The 22500-nt window shown below is 48.4% G+C and overlaps 1 protein-coding gene across 1 annotated transcript in view; it reads left to right on the top strand.

Moving 5' to 3' along the window:
- The first annotated feature begins 9778 nt into the window (after positions 1-9778).
- The window catches only part of LOC118382238 (triokinase/FMN cyclase), a 95047-nt gene continuing 82325 nt past the window's right edge, over positions 9779-22500 (top strand). The window contains 8 exon segments of the mRNA XM_052460727.1: positions 9779-10071; positions 10257-10335; positions 10515-10604; positions 11069-11103; positions 11655-11739; positions 21068-21080; positions 21082-21155; positions 21325-21441. Coding sequence (XP_052316687.1) covers positions 9796-10071; positions 10257-10335; positions 10515-10604; positions 11069-11103; positions 11655-11739; positions 21068-21080; positions 21082-21155; positions 21325-21441 — 769 coding nt within the window. The 5' untranslated portion in view covers positions 9779-9795.

The following is a 22500-nucleotide window of genomic DNA, read 5'->3' on the forward strand; positions in this document are numbered from 1 at the left end:
GAGGACAGGGTAGGACAGGACAGGGCAGGGCAGGGCAGGGCAGGGCAGGGCAGGGCAGGGCAGGCAGGGCAGGACAGGACAGTGTCAGTTATTGATCTATTCTACCTGAGTTTAAATGCGGGTCAGATATTATAGGTTAGTGAAATATATAATATATATATATATTATATTATTATACTATATACATATATATAGTGAAATGCTGAATACAACAGGTGTAGTAGACCTTACAGTGAAATGCTGAATACAACAGGTGTAGTAGACCTTACAGTGAAATGCTGAATACAACAGGTGTAGTAGACCTTACAGTGAAATGCTGAATACAACAGGTGTAGTAGACCTTACAGTGAAATGCTGAATACAACAGGTGTAGTAGACCTCACAGTGAAATGCTGAATACAACAGGTGTAGTAGACCTTACAGTGAAATGCTGAATACAACAGGTGTAGTAGACCTCACAGTGAAATGCTGAATACAACAGGTGTAGTAGACCTCACAGTGAAATGCTGAATACAACAGGTGTAGTAGACCTCACAGTGAAATGCTGAATACAACAGGTGTAGTAGACCTCACAGTGAAATGCTGAATACAACAGGTGTAGTAGACCTCACAGTGAAATGCTGAATACAACAGGTGTGTAGACCTCACAGTGAAATGCTGAATACAACAGGTGTAGTAGACCTTACAGTGAAATGCTGAATACAACAGGTGTAGTAGACCTTACAGTGAAATGCTGAATACAACAGGTGTAGTAGACCTTACAGTGAAATGCTGAATACAACAGGTGTAGTAGACCTCACAGTGAAATGCTGAATACAACAGGTGTAGTAGACCTCACAGTGAAATGCTGAATACAACAGGTGTAGTAGACCTCACGGTGAAATGCTGAATACAACAGGTGTAGTAGACCTCACAGTGAAATGCTGAATACAACAGGTGTAGTAGACCTCACAGTGAAATGCTGAATACAACAGGTGTAGTAGACCTCACAGTGAAATGCTGAATACAACAGGTGTAGTAGACCTTACAGTGAAATGCTGAATACAACAGGTGTAGGAGACCTTACAGTGAAATACTAACTTACAAGCCCTTAACCAACAATGCAGTTTTAAGAAAATACCTAAAAAAATACCATTTAAAAAAGTAAGAGATAAGAAAAACAAATAACTAAAGACAGAGATATATAGCCTATCCCTAACTAACAGATCTAGGATCAGATAATATAGATCAGAGATATATAGCCTATCCCTAACTAACAGATCTAGGATCAGAGAATATAGACCAGAGATATATAGCCTATCCCTAACTAACAGATCTAGGATCAGATAATATAGATCAGAGATATGGAGCCTATCACTAACTAACAGATCTAGGATCAGATAATATAGACCAGAGATATATAGCCTATCCCTAACTAACAGATCTAGGATCAGATATTATAGACCAGAGATAGATAGCCTATCACTAACTAACAGATCTAGGATCAGATATTATAGACCAGAGATATATAGCCTATCACTAACTAACAGATCTAGGATCAGATATTATAGATCAGAGATATATAGCCTATCCCTAACTAACAGATCTAGGATCAGATAATATAGACCAGAGATATATAGCCTATCCCTAACTAACAGATCTAGGATCAGATAATATTAATGAGAGATATATAGCCTATCACTAACTAACAGATCTAGGATCAGATAATATAGATCAGAGATATATAGCCTATCACTAACTAACAGATCTAGGATCAGATAATATAGATCAGAGATATATAGCCTATCCCTAACTAACAGATCTAGGATCAGATAATATAGATCAGAGATATATAGCCTATCCCTAACTAACAGATCTAGGATCAGATAATATAGATCAGAGATATATAGCCTATCACTAACTAACAGATCTAGGATCAGATAATATAGACCAGAGATATATAGCCTATCACTAACTAACAGATCTAGGATCAGATATTATAGATCAGAGATATATAGCCTATCCCTAACTAACAGATCTAGGATCAGATAATATAGACCAGAGATATATAGCCTATCACTAACTAACAGATCTAGGATCAGATAGTATAGATCAGAGATATATAGCCTATCACTAACTAGCAGCTCTAGGATCATATATTATTTCAGCCCTCTAATGGTTCAGTGTGAAAATAGGGTTAGATTATCTGATTTTAGATCTGTGGTTAGGTAATAGCTACAGCTACTTTTATATGAAGCTACAACTACAGCTACAGCTCTACCTCTGTGCTCTACTGACACCTATAGGAAAACAGGGAAATTACACCAGAGAATACCTGAAAGACAATTAAGGTACTCTCTCAATTTAAGGGGCTTTATTGACATGGGAAACATATGTTTACATTGACAAAGCAAGTGAAATGAACAGTAAACATTACACTCAATGAATTTCCAAAAGAATAAAGACATTTCAGATGTCATATTATGTCTTTATACGGTGTTGTAATTATGTACAAATAGTTAAAGTACAAAAGGGAAAATAAACAAGCCCGGGTACGAGGCAAGTTGGTACGACGCAAGTTGGTACGAGGCAAGCCCGGGTACAAGGCAAGTTGGTACGAGGCAAGCCCGGGTACAAGGCAAGTTGGTACGACGCAAGTTGGTACGAGGCAAGCCCGGGTACAAGGCAAGTTGGTACGAGGCAAGCCCGGGTACAAGGCAAGTTGGTACGAGGCAAGCCCGGGTACAAGGCAAGTTGGTACGAGGCAAGCCCGGGTACAAGGCAAGTTGGTACGAGGCAAGCCCGGGTACAATGCAAGCTGGTACGAGGCAAGCCCGTGTACGAGGCAAGCCCATGTACAAGGCAAGCTGGTACGAGGCAAGCCCGGGTACAAGGCAAGTTGGTACGAGGCAAGCCCGGGTACAAGGCAAGTTGGTACGAGGCAAGCCCGTGTACGAGGCAAGCCCGTGTACAAGGCAAGCTGGTACGAGGCAAGCTGGTACGAGGCAAGCTGGTACGAGGCAAGCCTGGGTACGAGCAAGCTGGTACGAGGCAAGCTGGTACGAGGCAAGCCTGGGTACGAGGCAAGCCTGGGTACGAGGCAAGCCTGGGTACGAGGCAAGCTGGTACGAGGCAAGCTGGTACGAGCTCCACTGATCCAATAAGCACATTAACAAGTCCCATAATAAGTTGCATGGACTCACTCTGTGTGCAATAATGGCGTTTAACATGATTTTTTAATGACTCTCACCTCTGTAAACCACACATATAGATAATTGTAAGGTCCCTCAGTAAGTAAAGCAGTGACTTTCAAACACAGATTTAACCACAAAGACCAGAGAGGTTTTCCAAAGCCTCGCAAAAGGGCACCGATTGGTAGAAGAAAAATAAATAAAAGCAGACATTGCATATCCCTTTGAGCATGATGAAGTTAGTCACTACACTTTGGATGGTGTATCAATACACCCAGTCACTACAAAGATACAGGCGCCCTTCCTAACTCAGTTGCCGGAGAGGAAGGAAACTGCACAGGGATTTCAGCATGAGGCTAATGGTGACATTAAAAGAGTTAATAAACATTAAAAAATATATATAATCTTGGTCGAACGAAGGAAGTCTGTTCTTTCGACCAATCGATTGTTTAATAAAATAAAATGTTTAAACACATACACACACCATACGTGTTAATAAAATCAACTATAGTCCTTCTGTAGCTCAGTTGGTAGAGCATGGCGCTTGTAACGCCAGGGTAGTGGGTTCGATTCCCAGGACCACCCATACGTAGAATGTATGCACACATTTGGATAAAAGCGTCTGCTAAATGGCATATATTATATTATTATAATAATAAAATGTATAATCATGTTTTCGTATCTCAAAATCATTGTCATGTAGTTAATCTAAATTATATCTAAATCTAAATGGAAATGATACAAACCTAAAAAGGTATCTTATATTGCTATTGCCAACTATGTAAACATATCATAACATAAAGCCAACAAAGAAAAACATTGCAGCCTGCAGGCTGGAAATATCCTGACATTGGCAACACGTCTGCAACGAACTTGAAACATTCTATAAAACAATTGACTTGGGTCCGGGCTGAAGCTTGCAACATGGTATACAATATTAGCGGTCCTCAGAGTTGTCTCCATCAGTGAGCTCCGGACAGACACAGCAGTAAAACATTTTTTTTTTTTATCTAAGAAAGTCACTTAAGAACACATTCTTATTTACAATGACGGACTACCCCGGATAACGCTGGGCAAAATTGTCCCTTTGGGACTCTCAATCACGGCCGGATGTGATTCAGTCTGGATTCGAACCAGGAACTGTAGTGACGCGCCTCTTGCACTGAGATGCGTCCATGTGTGTGTGTGTGTTAACTATTTAACTGTACTAGAATGCTTAAAAGGTCTCTAAAATTGTAAATATCGGTATCGGTTCTTTGGCAAGGAAATTATCGAATCGGACAAAATGTAATATCGATGCATCACTAGTTATCGTGAATCGCTCAAGAATTTAAAGAAATCGAGATATGACCAAGGACAAGATAAATGTAATGATACTCCTAAAGAATGCATGAAGTGCAAAGCCTTCAGGAAATGACCAATCACCTAGCAGCATATAATTCCCCGAGGAAGTGCAATGGCCAAGACAGAGAAGAAACGCCTCTCCTTGCATCACCTAAAAAAAAAAACAACAACGCAGATCCTTTGAGTGTCGTTACTTGCCCGCGTTCCCTTGCTACATGTGTTTGGTTACCATCTCATTGCAATAAAGGATTTATGCAAAACAAAAAGTGTTTTGAGATAACTTGTATGACAATCAGAATGGTGACAGAGCTTCACATGTCCATATTCTGACCAATCCAATAATGCACTAAACGAACCTAAAGTTACATTGTGTAGCGACCCGCACAGACAGCTAGCTGTGTGTTATGTGTTAGGCTAGGAGGTGGTTGTGTTGTACTGACCAGTACCCGGTGTTCGCGGGGTCCGACCTGTCAATCAACCTGCTATCTGCCAATCACGGGAATGCCTGGAATGTTCTGATGCCGGGCATCCTGGTGGTTGGCGGAGTGGCGTGGAGGGGGGGCATTGGAAGTTAAGACCAGGTTCAGCCTTTGTTCTCTCTCTCTTACGTCTGGGTTTCACAAGAGAAGGTCACGATTGGCTTGTGGGTTATCTGTCATCTATTTGGCGTGTGCTACGGCCCAAACAGTAGCCTGTGTAAAGTTGGTGTAATAAACCGTCAATTCGCAAACTCAAGCCTCTGTCTGGACAATTGTTCATTTATGATCCAGTCAGGTCATTACAATATTATAGTAATACTAAACGAACCTAAAGTTACATATTATAGTAATACTAAACGAACCTAAAGTTACATATTATAGTAATACTAAACGAACCTAAAGTTACATATTATAGTAATACTAAACAAACCTAAAGTTACATATTATAGTAATACTAAACGAACCTAAAGTTACATATTATAGTAATACTAAACGAACCTAAAGTTACATATTATAGTAATACTAAACGAACCTAAAGTTACATATTATAGTAATACTAAACGAACCTAAAGTTACATATTATAGTAATACTAAACGAACCTAAAGTTACATATTATAGTAATACTAAACGAACCTAAAGTTACATATTATAGTAATACTAAATTACCTAAAGTTACATATTATAGTAATACTAAACGAACCTAAAGTTACATATTATAGTAATACTAAACGAACCTAAAGTTACAATATTATAGTAATACTAACGAACCTGAAGTTACATATTATAGTAATACTAAACGAACCTAAAGTTACATATTATAGTAATACTAAACGAACCTAAAGTTACATATTACAGTAATACTAAACAAACCTAAAGTTACATATTATATATATTATATTATATTATATTATATATATTATATTATATTATATATATTATATTATATATATTATATTATATATATTATATTATATATATTATATTATATATATTATATTATATTATATTATATATATTATATTATATTATATTATATATATTATATTATATATATTATATTATATATATTATATTATATTATATATATTATATCATATTATATAATATATATTATATTATATTATATATATTATATTATATATATTATATTATATTATATATATTATATCATATTATATAATATATATTATATTATATAATATATATTATATTATATTATATATATTATATTATATTATATATATTATATTATATTATATATATTATATTATATTATATTATATTATATATATTATATATATTATATTATATTATATTATATATATTATATTATATTATATTATATATATTATATATATTATATTATATTATATTATATTATATTATAAGGACCGTAAAGTAAATGTGTTGTTTAATTCACGTTTGCTCTGGAAGACAAAACACCATCCAAACGTAAATCAAGTATCAATTTCGGTGATGGTTCTGGAAACGTGAACCCTCTGTCATATATCACATAATAATTTCACAAATACAAAATACACACTTACACGTACACTGTTCAGACCGAGCGTCGGGGCTCTTTAATTAACAAACTACCCCTGTACAGAAGACACCTTTGTCCAATTATTCTTATGTGTAATGGAATTGACAGCCATGAATGATCAGTGGCTAATTCTGATAAACATCACTCTCTCCAGAGGTGTCACCGTTTGTCTTTACTGTATCAGTTATCCTGTTAGAGCTGCAGAATCCACTGCGCTGTTTCCGGCGCGACGTTTATGGCCATGTCGCATCAGTGTGTCGGAGGGCATGGGACAGATGTGTGTAATGTCGGGTAAGTTGGAATAGGTATTTTATGTCCCTTGTCCCATTTTGTATCACAAAGTATAATCGTTTATATTATAGTCCAGTTGAGGGCGATAATGCGACTTATTGGATGCCATCCGCAGGTTAAACCCCACCGAAGAAGAACTGCGCATCACCAGCGCAGATATTTCACCGGATGTGTAAATGTGAAGCATCCGTTTGGGGTTTCCACGGTAGTGAGAGGAAGCCCAGTGTCCGGCAGTGGGAGAAGATGGAACGATATGGATTTTGGCACATTTTCTCATCGATTAAACATTTGATCTCAATACCATGTTCTGTTCCAAAAAACTAGAATATGTTACGAACATTTTACCAGTTGCTAAAGTGAATTTAGTGTTGTTTGGAAGAGAGTGCAAAGAATAGGCGTTCCCTAACTGAAATATGCAAATATGTGTGCTAGAACGCGCCAATAGAATCGCTCTGCCTCGGGCTCGGCTCTGCCCACAATGACTCATTTGTTCCTGTTTGAAACGAAAGGCTGTGATCTATCTTGGTCTAGTTATAAATATCTGTGTCACTAGCGTGAGGTTCAACGTGCAAAGCGTCAGAAGAAAATAACGGCAGAAGCATGAAGGTAAGATAACTGCAAGAAAACTATTAAATAAACATCTCTAAACCCAATGAAAACGTACACATGAACGGCCTGTTTCAATGCAAAGTCACGGAATGCTGTAAATACTGTGTCTTGGGATGCTTTTGGACAGAGCAGCCTGCAGAATGGTGAGCCGTTCGTGATTGCATGGCAGACACTGGTTCAAGGCGAAGAACAGAGTCCATTTATTGCCATTAGTGCAAAAGGACAAATGTAGCTAACGAGAGGCTGAGGCCTTCAAGCTTTGGCCTCTTGTTTTGTACTACATGATTTTGTACTACATGATTGTATTACATGATCTGGGTCAGTGTTGTAGTCTGTTACAGGGTCAGTCTGTTACAGGGTCAGTCTGTTACAGGGTCAGTCTGTTACAGGGTCAGTGTTGTAGTCTGTTACAGGGTCAGTCTGTTACAGGGTCAGTGTGTTACAGGGTCAGTGTTGCTGTCTGTTACAGGGTCAGTCTGTTACAGGGTCAGTCTGTTACAGGGTCAGTCTGTTACAGGGTCAGTGTTGTTGTCTGTTACAGGGTCAGTCTGTTACAGGGTCAGTGTTGTAGTCTGTTACAGGGTCAGTGTTGTTGTCTGTTACAGGGTCAGTCTGTTACAGGGTCAGTCTGTTACAGGGTCAGTCTGTTACAGGGTCAGTCTGTTACAAACAGGGTCAGTTTGTTACAGGGTCAGTCTGTTACAGGGTCAGTGTTGTAGTCTGTTACAGGGTCAGTCTGTTACAGGGTCAGTGTTGTTGTCTGTTACAGGGTCAGTCTGTTACAGGGTCAGTCTGTTACAGGGTCAGTCTGTTACAGGGTCAGTCTGTTACAAACAGGGTCAGTTTGTTACAGGGTCAGTCTGTTACAGGGTCAGTTTGTTACAGGGTCAGTGTGTTACAGGGTCAGTGTTGTAGTCTGTTACAGGGTCAGTCTGTTACAGGGTCAGTCTGTTACAGGGTCAGTCTGTTACAGGGTCAGTGTTGTAGTCTGTTACAGGGTCAGTCTGTTACAGGGTCAGTCTGTCATGTAGCCTAGCCTCTGTAGGTTTATATATCAGATGGTTACAGGCTTTGGGCCTTACGTCTCTCCTCTCCTACGTCTCTCCTCTCCTACCTCTCTCCTCTCCTACCTCTCTCCTCTCCTACCTCTCTCCTCTCCTACCTCTCTCCTCTCCTACGTCTCTCCTCTCCTACGTCTCTCCTCTCCTACCTCTCTCCTCTCCTACCTCTCTCCTCTCCTACGTCTCTCCTCTCCTACGTCTCTCCTCACCTACGTCTCTCCTCTCCTCTGTCTCTCCTCACCTACGTCTCCTCTGTCTCTCCTCTCTTACGTCTCTCCTCACCTACGTCTCCTCTGTCTCTCTCCTCACGTCTCTCCTCACCTCGTCTCTCCTCTCCTCTGTCTCTCCTCACCTACGTCTCCTCTGTCTCTCCTCTCTTACGTCTCTCCTCACCTACGTCTCTCCTCTCCTCTGTCTCTCCTCACCTACGTCTCCTCTGTCTCTCCTCTCTTACGTCTCTCCTCACCTACGTCTCTCCTCTCCCAGCCCCGACAGAAGTTGTTAAACTCAGTAGACCGCTGTGTAGACGAGGCCTTGGAAGGCATTGTCTCTAGCTCTGGATGTCTCTCTCTGCTGAGGGCCACAGGGTGGTGGTCAGGGCTGATCTGGAGGCCCTCAAGGGCCGAGTGGCCCTGCTGTCTGGAGGGGGTCTGGACACGAGCCAGCACACGCAGGTAGGACACTCGTTTACCTGTATAGACACATTCAGACACCAATATATATATATATATGCCATTTAGCAGACGCTTTTATCCAAAGCGACTTACAGTCATGTGTGCATACATTCTACGTATGGGTGGTCCCGGGGATCGAACCCACTACCCTGGCGTTACAAGCGCCATGCTCTACCAACTGAGCTACAGAAGGACCTGGGGAGGGATGTTGTAAATCCAGGGGACTGGGACTCGAAGTCCAGCGACTGTCAACCCAACTGTTCTTGATGAGGTCTCTAGGTGTTGGTTTGTATGCACACACACACAGTCCTCTCTGCTGAGGGGACACAGGGTGGTGGTCAGGCCTGGAGGTCCTGTGGGGACGAGTGGCCCTGCTCTCTAGAGGGGGCCTGGGCACGAGCCAACACAGACAAGTACTCTCTGTCTCTGATCTCCCACCCCCCTCTCTCCCCGTTTCTCCCTACCCCATCTATCTCCTTGTCTCTCTCCTCTCTTTCCCTCCCACCCCCTCTCTCCCCCCTCTCCCTCCCCTTCTCCCTCTCTCTTCTTCCTCCTCCTCTCTCTCTCTCTCCCTCTCCCTCCCCTTCTCCCTCTCTCTCCCCCCAGGGTACATAGGTAGCGGTATGCTATCAGCAGCGGTTGCAGGTGGTGTCTTTGCCTCCCCTCCCCCGGCCAGTGTTCTAGCGGCCATTTTGTGTCTAAGTGACGCGGGGGTGTCGGGAGTTCTACTCATCGTTAAGAACTACACCGGCGACCGCCTCAACTTCGGCCTCGCTGCGGAACAGGCCCGTAACCGCGGCGTCGCAGTCGAAATGGTGATTGTCGCCGACGACTGTGCTTTCGATCAACCCAGTAAGGCCGGGAGGAGGGGTCTGTGTGGGACGGTGTTCGTTCACAAGGTAATGGGGTCAGCGTTTCGTCTCTTTTTGACCGCGTGTTACAAATGACAGCGTTTTTATGTTTTAGATGTATAGGATTTTAAAACACCGACTTCAACTTTAAACCCCGATCGATCATCTAGGACTGTTTTGATGGTAACACGTCGTGTGAAAGAAAGTCATTGATCTCTTTTGCTCTCGCTCAGCTTGCTGGGGCTCTGGCTGAAGAAGGTTGTTCATTGGACGAGATCGTCTCCAAGGTGACAGAGGCAGTGAAGGGCATTGGTGAGATCTACACACACACACACACACACACACACTCGCAACCGTTTCAGCCAGTCAGCTTTTCTCTTATCTGTACCTGTCAGTTTATACTCCTCTAGTATTCTCAGAGATTGTGTGTTTCTACTGTAGGTACTCTGGGGGTCAGTAGTATTCTCAGAGATTGTGTGTTTCTACTGTAGGTACTCTGGGGGTCAGCTTGTCTCCCTGCAGTGTTCCAGGCTGTCTGCCTTCCTTTGACCTGCCTGCTGGAGAGATGGAGCTGGGACTGGGTGAGAGAGGGAGAGCTGGGACTGGGTGAGAGAGGGAGAGCTGGGACTGGGTGAGAGAGGGAGAGCTGGGACTGGGTGAGAGAGGGAGGGAGCTGGGACTGGGTGAGAGAGGGAGAGCTGGGACTGGGTGAGAGAGGGAGAGCTGGGACTGGGTGAGAGAGGGAGAGCTGGGACTGGGTGAGAGAGGGAGAGCTGGGACTGGGTGAGAGAGGGAGAGCTGGGACTGGGTGAGAGAGGAGAGCTGGGACTGGGTGAGAGAGAGGGAGAGCTGGGACTGGGTGAGAGAGGGAGGGGGAGCTGGGACTGGGTGAGAGAGAGAGGGAGGGAGGGAGGGAAGGAGGGAGCTGGGACTGGGTGAGAGAGGGGGAAATTGGGACTGGATAAATTCCATGTTTGGAATCGATAACTTCTATGGGGGGAGAAAGAGCAGTTAGTAATTTAGATCATGTTGTTTTTCTCCTCAGGTATCCATGGTGAGCCTGGCATTAAGAGGTCGAAGGTCAGTGTCATAAAGTTAGGTTACAGTGTTGGCATTAAGAGGTCAAAGGTCAGTGTAATAAAGTTAGGATACAGTGTTGGCATTAAGAGGTCAAAGGTCAGTGTAATAGTTAGGTTACAGTGTAGGCAGTGTATTCCAAATGGCCCTCAATCTGGTCAAAAGTAGTGCACCGTTTTATTTACCCTCTATTCAACCTCTATTTACCCTTTATTCACCCTCTATTCAACCTCTATTCAACCTTTATTCACCCTCTATTCACCCTCTTCAACCTCTATTTACCCTCTATTTACCCTTCATTCAACCTCTATTTACCCTCTATTCAACCCTTATTCAACCCTTATTTAACCTTTATTCAACCCTTATTTAACCTTTATTCAACCCTTATTCAACCCTTATTTAACCTTTATTCAACCCTTATTTAACCTTTATTCAACCCTTATTCAACGAGGGAAACTCCGTTTAGAACGTATTCCTATTTACAATGACGGCCAAACCCGGGTGTGTCGTATTTCATGAGACGCTGTTGGTTTGCCATGATGGATCTATTTCAGGTGACCTCGGCGGATGAGGTGGTGAAGACCATGGTAGACCATATGACCAACCCTGCCAGCCAATCACATCTGTCTCTGAAGTCAGGTACAAGGACCACCGCATTTAATCAGTGCAAAGTTCAACCGTTTTCCCCTCCTCCTCCTTTAAACCGTGTCCCCCCCTCCTCCTTTAAACAGTGTCCCCCCTCCTCCTTTAAACAGTGTCCCCCCTCCTCCTTTAAACAGTGTCCCCTCCTCCTCCCTTTAAACAGTGTCCCTCCTCCTTTAAACCGTGTCCCCCTCCTCCTTTAAACCGTGTCCCCCTCCTTTAAACCGTGTCCCCCTCCTTTAAACCGTGTCCCCCTCCTCCTTTAAACCGTGTCCCCCTCCTCCTTTAAACCGTGTCCCCCTCCTCCTTTAAACCTGTCCCCCCTCCTTTAAACCGTGTCCCCCTCCTTTAAACCATGTCCCCCCCTCCTTAAACGTGTCCCCCTCCTCCTTTAAACCGTGTCCCCCCTCCTCCTTAAACCGTGTCTGACCTCCTTTAAACCGTGTCTCCCCTCCTCCTTTAAACCGTGTCCCCCTCCTCCTTTAAACTGTGTCCCCACTCCTCCTTTAAACCGTGTCCCCCCTCCTCCTTTAAACCGTGTCCCCCCTCCTCCTTTAAACCGTGTCCCCCCTCCTCCTTTAAACCGTGTCCCCCCCTCCTCCTTTAAACAGTGCCCCCCCTCCTTTAAACCGTGTCCCCCTCCTCCTTTAAACCGTGTCCCCCTCCTCCTTTAAACCGTGTCCCCCTCCTCCCTTTAAACCGTGTCCCCCTCCTCCTTAAACGTGTCCCCCCCTCCTCCTTTAAACCGTGTCCCCCTCCTCCTTTTGTGTCCCTCCTCCTTTAAACAGTGTCCCCTCCCCTTTAAACCGTGTCCCCTCCTCCTTTAAACCGGTGTCCCCCCTCCTCCTTTAAACAGTGTCCCAGTCCTCCTTTAAACAGTGTCCCCCTCCTCCTTTAAACAGTGTCCCCCCTCCTCCTTTAAACAGTGTCCCCCTCCTCCTTTAAACAGTGTCCCCCCTCCTCCTTTAAACAGTGTCCCCCTCCTCCTTTAAACAGTGTCCCCTCCTCCTTTAAACCGTGTGTCTTCCCCCTCCTCCTTTAAACAGTGTCCCCCTCCTCCATTAAACAGTGTCCCCTCCTCCTTTAAACAGTGTCCCCCTCCTCCTTTAAACAGTGTCCCCCTCCTCCTTTAAACCGTGTCCCCCTCCTCCTTTAAACAGTGTCCCCTCCTCCTTTAAACAGTGTCCCCCCTCCTCCTTTAAACAGTGTCCCCCCCTCCTCCTTTAAACAGTGTCCCCCTCCTCCTTTAAACCGTGTCCCCCTCCTCCTTTAAACCGTGTCCCCCTCCTCCTTTAAACCGTGTCCCCCCTCCTCCTTAAACCGTGTCCCCCTCCTCCTTTAAACCGTGTCCCCCTCCTCCTTTAAACCGTGTCCCCCTCCTCCTTTAAACTGGTCCCCCTCCTCCTTTAAACCGTGTCTCCCCTCCTCCTTTAAACCGTGTCCCCCCTCCTCCTTTAAACCGTGTCCCCCTCCTCCTTTAAACCGTGTCCCCCCTCCTCCTTTAAACCGTGTCCCCTCCTCCTTTAAAACCGTGTCCCCCTCCTCCTTTAAACCGTGTCCCCTCCTCCTTAAACGCGGTCCCCCTCCTCCTTTAAACCGTGTCCCCTCCTCCTTTAAACCGTGTCCCCTCCTCCTTTAAACCGTGTCCCCCCTCCTCCTTTAAACAGTGTCCCTCCTCCTTTAAACCGTGTCCCCCCTCCTTTAAACCGTGTCCCCCTCCTCCTTTAAACCGTGTCCCCCAGTGTCTCCTTTAAACCGTGTGTCCCCCTCCTCCTTTAAACCGTAGGTTCCCCTCCTTTAAACAGTGTCCCCCTCCTCCTTTAAACAGTGTCCCCCCTCCTCCTTTAAACAGTGTCCCCCTCCTCCTTTAAACAGTGTCCCCTCCTCCTTTAAACAGTGTCCCCCCCTCCTCCTTTAAACAGTGTCCCCCCCTCCTCCTTTAAACAGTGTCCCCCCCTCCTCCTTTAAACAGTGTCCCCCTCCTCCTTTAAACCGTGTCCCCTCCTCCTTTAAACGTGTGTCTTCCCCTCCTCCTTTAAACAGTGTCCCCCCTCCTCCTTTAAACAGTGTCCCCTCCTCCTTTAAACAGTGTCCCCTCCTCCTTTAAACCGTGTCCCCCTCCTCCTTTAAACCGTGTCCCCCTCCCTCCTTTAAACAGTGTCCCCCCCCTCCTTTAAACAGTGTCCCCCTCCTCCTTTAAACAGTGTCCCCCTCCTCCTTTAAACCGTGTCCCCCTCCTCCTTTAAACAGTGTCCCCCTCCTCCTTTAAACAGTGTCCCCCTCCTCCTTTAAACAGTGTCCCCCCTCCTCCTTTAAACCGTGTCCCCCTCCTCCTTTAAACAGTGTCCCCCTCCTCCTTTAAACAGTGTCCCCCTCCTCCTTTAAACAGTGTCCCCCTCCTCCTTTAAACAGTGTCCCCCCCTCCTTTAAACAGTGTCCCCCTCCTCCTTTAAACCGTGTCCCCCTCCTCCTTTAAACCGTGTCCCCCTCTCCTCCTTTAAACCGTGTCCCCCTCCTCCTTTAAACCGTGTCCCCTTAAACCTCCTCCTTTAAACCGTGTCCCCCTCCTCCTTTAAACCGTGTCCCCCCTCCTCCTTTAAACCGTGTCCCCTCCTCCTTTAAACCGTGTCCCCCTCCTCCTTTAAACCGTGTCCCCCTCCTCCTTTAAACCGTGTCCCCCTCCTCCTTTAAACCGTGTCCCCCTCCTCCTTTAAACCGTGTCCCCTCCCTCCTCCTTTAAACCGTGTCCCCCTCCTCCTTTAAACCGTGCCCCCCTCCCTCCTTTAAACCGTGTCCCCCCTCCTCCTTTAAACCGTGTCCCCCCCCTCCTTAAACCGTGTCCCCCTCCTCCTTAAACCGTGTCCCCCCCCTCCTCCTTTAAACAGTGTCCCCCTCCTCCTTTAAACCGTGTGTCCCCCTCCTCCTTTAAACCGTGTGTCCCCTCCTCCTTTAAACCGTGTGTCCCCCTCCTCCTTTAAACAGTGTCCCCCCTCCTCCTTTAAACAGTGTCCCCCTCCTCCTTTAAACAGTGTCCCCCCTCCTCCTTTAAACAGTGTCCCCCTCCTTTAAACCGTGTGTCCCCCTCCCCTCCTTTAAACCGTGTGTCTTCCCCCCTCCTCCTTTAAACAGTGTCCCCCCCCCTCCATTAAACAGTGTCCCCTCCTCCTTTAAACAGTGTCCCCCTCCTCCTTTAAACCGTGTCCCCCTCCTCCTTTAAACCGTGTCCCCCTCCTCCTTTAAACAGTGTCCTCCTCCTTTAAACAGTGCCCCCTCCTCCTTTAAACAGTGTCCCCCTCCTCCTTTAAACCGTGTCCCCCCCTCCTTTTAAACCGTGTCCCCTCCCTCCTTTAAACAGTGTCCCCCCTCCTCCTTTAAACAGTGTCCCCTCCCTCCTTTAAACCGTGTCCCTCCTCCTCCTTTAAACCGTGTCCCCCTCCTCCTTTAAACAGTGTTCCTCCTTTAAACAGTGTCCCCTCCTCCTTTAAACAGTGTCCCCCTCCTCCTTTAAACAGTGTCCCTCCTCCTTTAAACAGTGTCCCCCTCCTTTAAACCGTGTCCCCCTCCTCCTTTAAACCGTGGTCCCCCTCCTCCTTTAAACCGTGTCCCCTCCTCCTTTAAATATGTCCCCCTCCTCCTTTAAACCGTGTCCCCCTCCCTCCTTAAACCGTGTCCATCTGTCTCCTTTAAACCGTGTCCCCCCCTCCTTTAAACCGTGTCCCCCTCCTCCCATTTAAACCGTGTCCCCCTCCTCCTTTAAAACCGTGTCCCCCTCCTCCTTTAAACCGTGTCCCCCTCCTCCTTTAAACCGTGTCCCTCCCTCCTCCTTTAAACCGTGTCTCCTCCTTTAAACCGTGTCCTCCTTTAAACCGTACCCCCCTCCTCCTTTAAACCGTGCCCCCCTCCTCCCTTTAAACCGTGTCCCCCCTCCTTTAAACCGTGTCCCCTCCTCCTTTAAACTGTGTCCTCCTCCTTTAAACCGTGTCCCCTCCTCCTTTAAACCGTGTCCCCCTCCCTCCTTTAAACCGTGTCCCCCCTCCTTTAAACCGTGTCCCTCCTTTAAACCGTGTCCTCCTCCTTTAAACCGTGTCCCCCTCCTCCTTTAAAACCGTGTCCCCCCTCCTCCTTTTAAACCGTGTCCCCCTCCTCCTTTAAACAGTGTCCCCCTCCTCCTTTAAACCGTGCCCCCTCCCTCCTCCTTTAAACGTGTCCCCCTCCTCCTTTAAACCGTGTCCCCTCCTCCTTTAAACCGTGTCCCCCCTCCTCCTTTAAACCGTGTCCCCCTCCTCCTTTAAACCGTGTCCCCTCCTCCTCCTTTAAACCGTGTCCCTCCTCCTTTAAACCGTGTCCCCTCCTCCTTTAAACCGTGTCCCCTCCTCCTTTAAACCAGTGTCCCCCCTGCTCCTTTAAACCGTCCCCCTGCTCCTTTAAACCGTGTCCCCCTGCTCCTTTAAACCGTGTCCCCCTGCTCCTTTAAACCGTGTCCCCCCTCCTCCTTTAAACCGTGTCCCCCCCTCCTCCCCTTTAAACCGTGTCCCCTCCTCCTTTAAACCGTGTCCCCCCTCCTCCTTTAAACCGTGTGTCCCCCTCCTCCTTTAAACCGTGTGTCCCCTCCTCCTTTAACCGTGTGTCCCCCTCCTTTAAACCGTGTGTCCCCTCCTCCTTTAAACCGTGTCCTCCTTTAAACCGTGTGTCCCCTCCCTCCTTTAAACCGTGTCCCCCTCCTCCTCCTTTAAACCTTTCCTTTAAACCGTGTCCCCCTCCTCCCTTTAAACCGTGTCCCCCTCCTCTTTAAACCCCTCCTCCTCCTTTAAACCGTGTCCCCCCTCCTCCTTTAAACCCCGTGTCCCCCTCCTCCTTAAACGTCCCCCCCTCCTTTAAACCGTGTCCCCCTCCTCCTTTAAACCGTGTGTCCCCCTCCTCCTTTTTAAACGTGTGTCCCCTCCTCCTTTAAACCGTGTGTCCCCCTCCTCTCCTTTAAACCGTGTGTCCCCCCTCCTCCTTTAAACTGTGTCCCCTCCTCCTTTAAACCGTGTCCCCCTCCTCCTTTAAACCGCGGTCCCCCTCCTCCTTTAAACCGTGTCCCCCCTCTCCTCCTTTAAACCGTGTCCCCTCCTCCTTTAAACCGTGTCCCCCCTCCTCCTTTAAACCGTGTCCCCCTCCTCCTTTAAACCGTGTCCCCTCCTCCTTTAAACCGTGTCCCCTCCTCCTTAAACCGTGTCCCCTCCTCCTTTAAACCGTGTCGCCCCTCCTCCTTTAAACAGTGTCCCCCTCCTCCCTTTAAACAGTGTCCCCTCCTCCTTAAACAGTGTCCCCTCCTCCTTTAAACAGTGTCCCCCTCCTCCTTTAAACCGTGTCTCCTCCTCCTTTAAACTGTGTCCCCTCCTCCTTTAAACCGTGTCCCCTCCTCCTTTAAACCGTGCCCCCTCCCCCTCCTTTAAACCGTGTCCCCCTCCTCCTTTAAACCGTGTCTCCCTCCTCCTTTAAACCGTGTCCCCCTCCCTCCTTTAAACCGTGTCCCTCCTCCTCCTTTAAACCGTGTCCCCCTCCCTCCTCCTTTAAACCGTGTCCCCCTCCTCCTTTAAACCGTGTCCCCTCCTCCTTTAAACCGTGTCCCCCTGCTCCTTTAAACCGTGTCCCCTCCTCCTTTAAACCGTGTCCCCCTCCTCCTTAAACCGTGTCCCCCCTCCTCCTTTAAACCGTGTCCCCCTCCTCCTTTAAACCGTGTCCCCTCCTCCTTTAAACCGTGCCCCCTCCTCCTTTAAACCGTGGTCCCTCCCTCCTTTTAAACCGTGTCCCCTTTAAACCGTGTCCCCTCCTCCTTTAAACCGTGTCCCCCCTCCTTTAAACCGTGCCCCCCTCCTCCTTTAAACCGTGCCTCCCCCCTCCTCCTTTAAACCGTACCCCCTCCCCCCTCCTTAAACTGTGTCCCCCTCCTTCCTTTAAACCGTGTCCCCTCCTCCTTTAAACTGTGTCCCCCTCCTCCTTTAAACCGTGTGTCCCCTCCTCCTTTAAACCGTGTGTCCCCCCTCCTTTAAACCGTGTCCCCCCCCTCCTTTAAACCGTGTCCCTCCCTTTAAACCGTGTCCCCCCTCCTCCTTTAAACCGTGTCCCCTCCTTTAAAACCGTGTCCCTCTCCTCCTTTAAACAGTGTCCCCCTCCTCCCTTTAAACAGTGTCCCCCTCCTCCTTTAAACAGTGTCCCCTCCTCCTTTAAACAGTGTCCTCCTTTAAACAGTGTGTCCCCTCCTCCTTTAAACAGTGTCCCCCTCCTCCTTTAAACAGTGTCCCCCCCTCCTCCTTTAAACAGTGTCCCCCTCCTCCTTTAAACAGTGTCCCCCCTCCTCCTTTAAACAGTGTCCCCCTCCTCCTTTAAACAGTGTCCCCCTCCTCCTTTAAACAGTGTCCCCCTCCTCCTTTAAACAGTGTCCCCCCTCCTTTAAACAGTGTCTCCCCTCTCCTTTAAAACCGTGTCTCCTCCCCTCCTCCTTTAAACCGTGTCCCCCTCCTCCTTTAAACCGTGTCCCCTCCTCCTTTAAACCGTGTCCCCCTCCTCCTTTAAACCGTGTCCCCCTCCTCCTTTAAACCGTGTCCCCCCCTCCTCCTTTAAACCGTGTCCCTCCTCCTTTAAACCGTGTCCCCCTCCTCCTTTAAACCGTGTCCCCCCTCCTCCTTTAAACCGTGTCCCTCCTCCTTTAAACGTGTCTCCCTCCTCCAGTGTCTCCTCCTTAAACCGTGTCCCCCTCCTCCTTTAAACCGTCCCCCCTCCTCCTTTAAACAGTGTCCCCCTCCTCCTTTAAACTGTGTCCTCCTCCTTAAACCGTGTCCCCCTCCTCCTTTAAACAGTGTCCCCCTCCTCCTTTAAACCGTGTCCCCCTCCTCCTTTAAACCGTGTCCCCCCTCCTCCTTTAAACCGTGTCCCCCTCCTCCTTTAAACAGTGTCCCCCTCCTCCTTTAAACAGTGTCCCCCCCTCCTCCTTTAAACAGTGTCCCCCCTCCTCCTTTAAACAGTGTCCCCCTCCTCCTTAAACAGTGTGTCCCCCCTCCTCCTTTAAACAGTGTGTCCCCCTCCTCCTTTAAACAGTGTGTCCCCTCCTCCTTTAAACCGTGTCCCCCTCCTCCTTTAAACCGTGTCCCCCTCCTCCTTTAAACCGTGTCCCCCTCCTTTAAACCGTGTCCCTCCTCCTTTAAACCGTGTCCCCTCCTCCCCCTCCCTCCTTTAACCGTGTCCCCCTCCTCCTTTAAACCGTGTCCCCCCTCCTCCTTTAAACCGTGTCCCCCCTCCTCCTTTAAACCGTGTCCCCCTCCTCCTTTAAACCGTGTCCCCCCTCCTCCTTTAAACCGTGTCCCCCTCCTCCTTTTAAACCGTGTCCCCCTCCTCCTTTAAACCGTGTCCCCCTCCTCCTTTAAACCGTGTCCCCTCCTCCTTTAAACCGTGTCCCCCTCCCCTTTAAACCGTGTCCCCCTCCTCCTTTAAACCGTGCCCCCCCTCCTTAAACGTGTCCCTCCTCCTTTAAACAGTGTCCCCCCCTCCCTTTAAACCGTGTCCCCCTCCTCCTTTAAACAGTGTCCCCCCTCCTTTAAACAGTGTCCCCTCCTTAAACAGTGTCCCCCTCCTTAAACCGTGTCCCCCCCTCCTCCTTTAAACCGTGTCCCCCTCCTTTAAACCGTGTCCCCTCCTTTCGTGCCGTGTCCCCCCCCTCCTTTAAACCGTGTCCCCCTCCTTTAAACCGTGTCCCCCTCCTCCTTTAAACCGTGTCCTCCCCCTCCTTTAAACCGTGTGTCCCCCCCTCCTTTAAACCGTGTGTCCCCCCTCCTCCTTTAAACAGTGTCCCCCTCCCCCTCCTTTCCGTGGTCCCCCCTTTAAACCGTGTCCCCCTCCTCCTTTAAACCGTGTCCCCCTCCTCCTTTAAACCGTGTCCCCCCTCCTCCTTTAAAGTGTCCCCCCTCCTCCTTTAAACCGTGTCCCCCTCCTCCTTTAAACCGTGTCCCCCTCCTCCTTTAAACCGTGTCCCCCCTCCTCCTTTAAACCGTGTCCCCCCTCCTCCTTTAAACCGTGTCCCCCTCCTCCTTTAAACCGTGTCCCCTCCTTTAAACCGTGTCCCCCCCTCCTCCTTTAAACCGTGTCCTCCCTCCTTTAAAACCGTGTCCCCCCTCCTCCTTTAAACCGTGTCCCCCTCCTCCTTTAAACCGTGTCCCCCCTCCTCCTTTAAACCGTGTCCCCCCTCCTCCTTTAAACTGTGTCCCCCCTCCCTTTAAACCGTGTCCCCCTCCTCCTTTAAACCGTGTCCCCCTCCTCCTTTAAACCGTGTCCCCCCTCCTCCTTTAAACCGTGTCCCCCTCCTCCTTTAAACCGTGTCCCCCCTCCTCCTTTAAACCGTGTCCCCCCTCCTCCTTTAAACCGTGTCCCCCTCCTCCCTTAAACCGTGTCCCCCTCCTCCTTTAAACCGTGTCCCCCCTCCTTTAAACGTGTTCCTCCCCTCCCCCCTCCTTTAAACCGTGTCCCCTCCCTCCTTTAAACCGTGTCCCCCTCCCTCCTTTAAACCGTGTCCTCCCTCCTCCTTTAAACCGTGTCCCCTCCCTCCTCCTTTAAACCAGTGTCCTCCCTCCTCCTTTAAACCGTGTCCCCTCCCTCCTCCTTTAAACCGTGTCCCCTCCCTCCTCCTTTAAACCGTGTCCCCCTCCCTCCTCCTTTAAACCGTGTCCCCCTCCCTCCTCCTTTAAACCGTGTCCCCCTCCTCCTTTAAACCGTGTCCCCCCTCCTCCTTTAAACCGTGTCCCCCCTCCTCCTTTAAACCGTGTCCCCCTCCTCCTTTAAACCGTGTCCCCCCCTCCTTTAAACCGTGTCTCCTCCTCCTTTCCTCCCCTCCTCCTTTAAACCGTGTCCCCTCCTCCTTTAAACCGTGTCCCCCTCCTCCTCCTTTAAACCGTGTCTCCCCCTCCTCCTTTAAACCGTGTTCCCCCTCCTCCTTTAAACCGTGTCCCCCTCCCTCCTCCTTTCACCGTGTCCCCCTCCTTTAACCGTGTCCCCCCTCCTCCTTTAAACCGTGTCCCCCTCCTACCTCGTCCTCCTAACCGTGTCCCCCTCCTCCTTTAAACCGTGCCCCCTCCTACCTCGTCCTCCTTACCGTGTCCCCCTCCTCCTGTAAACCGTGGTCCCCCTCCTTTAAACCTTGCCCCCTCCTCCTTTAAACCGTGCCCGCCCCTCCTACCTCGTCCTCCTTACCGTGTCCCCCTCCTTTAAACCGTGTCCCCCTCCTCCTTTAAACCGTGCCCCCTCCTACCTCGTCCTCCTAACCGTGTCCAGTCTCTCTCTCTCTCTGGTGCAGGTGACAGTGTGGTTCTGTGTCAACAACCTTGGCGCTCTGTCTTGTCTAGAGATATCTGTTGTTACTAGATCTGCTATACGCTACCTGGGTAAGACTCGTGGCTCATTGCCTAACTGTTATCGTGAATAATGTATAATATTGTATTTTATTGCTTTATAAAAAGCTAATTGTTAACCTCGTTATTCAGGTTTGTTTACATTCTCTGTGGAATCTCTTTTTAAATTTTTTTTTTTTGTTTGTTGTTGCCATGGTTACAGAGGGTCGTGGGGTGCGGGTTGCCCGGGTGATGTCGGGGTCATTTATGACATCACTGGAAATGGCGGGAGTGTCTCTGTCAATGATGAGAGCAGACCAGGAGATACTCCGACTGTTTGGTGAGAACACAGTCACCTGGTTGAGAACACAGTCACCTGGTTGAGAACACAGTCACCTGGTTGAGAACACAGTCACCTGGTTGAGAACAGTCACCTGGTTGAGAACACAGTCACCTGGTTGAGAACAGTCACTCCAGATTACACACACACACAAACCTATCACCATGTAACACTGGCTTGTCGTTTCTCTCTCTCCCTCCCTCCCCATCTCTCTCCCTCCCTCCCCATCTCTCTCCCTCCCTCCTTCCCCATCCCTCCCTCCTTCCCCATCTCTCTCCCTCCCTCCTTCCCCATCACTCCCTCCTTCCCCATCACTCCCTCCTTCCCCATCACTCCCTCCTTCCCCATCACTCCCTCCTTCCCCATCTCTCTCTCTCCCCTCCCCTCCCATCTCTCTCTCCCTCCCTCCCATCTCTCTCTCCCTCCCCTCCCATCTCTCTCTCCCTCCCCTCCCATCTCTCTCTCTCCCTCCCCTCCCATCTCTCTCCCTCCCCTCCCATCTCTCTCTCTCTCCCCCCTCCCATCTCTCTCTCTCCCTCCCCTCCCATCTCTCTCTCTCCCTCCCCTCCCATCTCTCTCTCTCTCCCATCTCTCTCTCTCCCCTCCCATCTCTCTCTCTCTCCCCTCCCATCTCTCCCTCCCCTCCCATCTCTCTCCCTCCCCTCCCATCTCTCCCTCCTCCCATCTCTCTCTCCCTCCCTCCCATCTCTCTCTCTCCCTCCCCTCCCATCTCTCTCTCCCTCCCTCCCATCATCTCTCTCCCTCCCCTCCCATCTCTCTCTCTCCCCCCTCCCATCTCTCTCTCTCCCTCCCCTCCCATCTCTCTCTCTCCTCCTCCCATCTCTCTCTCTCTCCCATCTCTCTCTCTCTCCCCTCCCATCTCTCCCTCCCTCCCATCTCTCTCCCTCCCATCTCTCTCCCTCCCCTCCCATCTCTCTCCCTCCCCTCCCATCTCTCTCCTCCCCTCCCATCTCTCTCCCTCCCCTCCCATCTCTCTCCCCCCCTCCCATCTCTCTCCTCCCTCCCTCCCCTCCCATCTCTCTCCCTCCCTCCCTCCCT

The sequence above is a fragment of the Oncorhynchus keta genome, chromosome 13, assembly GCF_023373465.1.
Source record: "Oncorhynchus keta strain PuntledgeMale-10-30-2019 chromosome 13, Oket_V2, whole genome shotgun sequence".
Classification (NCBI taxonomy): domain Eukaryota; kingdom Metazoa; phylum Chordata; class Actinopteri; order Salmoniformes; family Salmonidae; genus Oncorhynchus; species Oncorhynchus keta.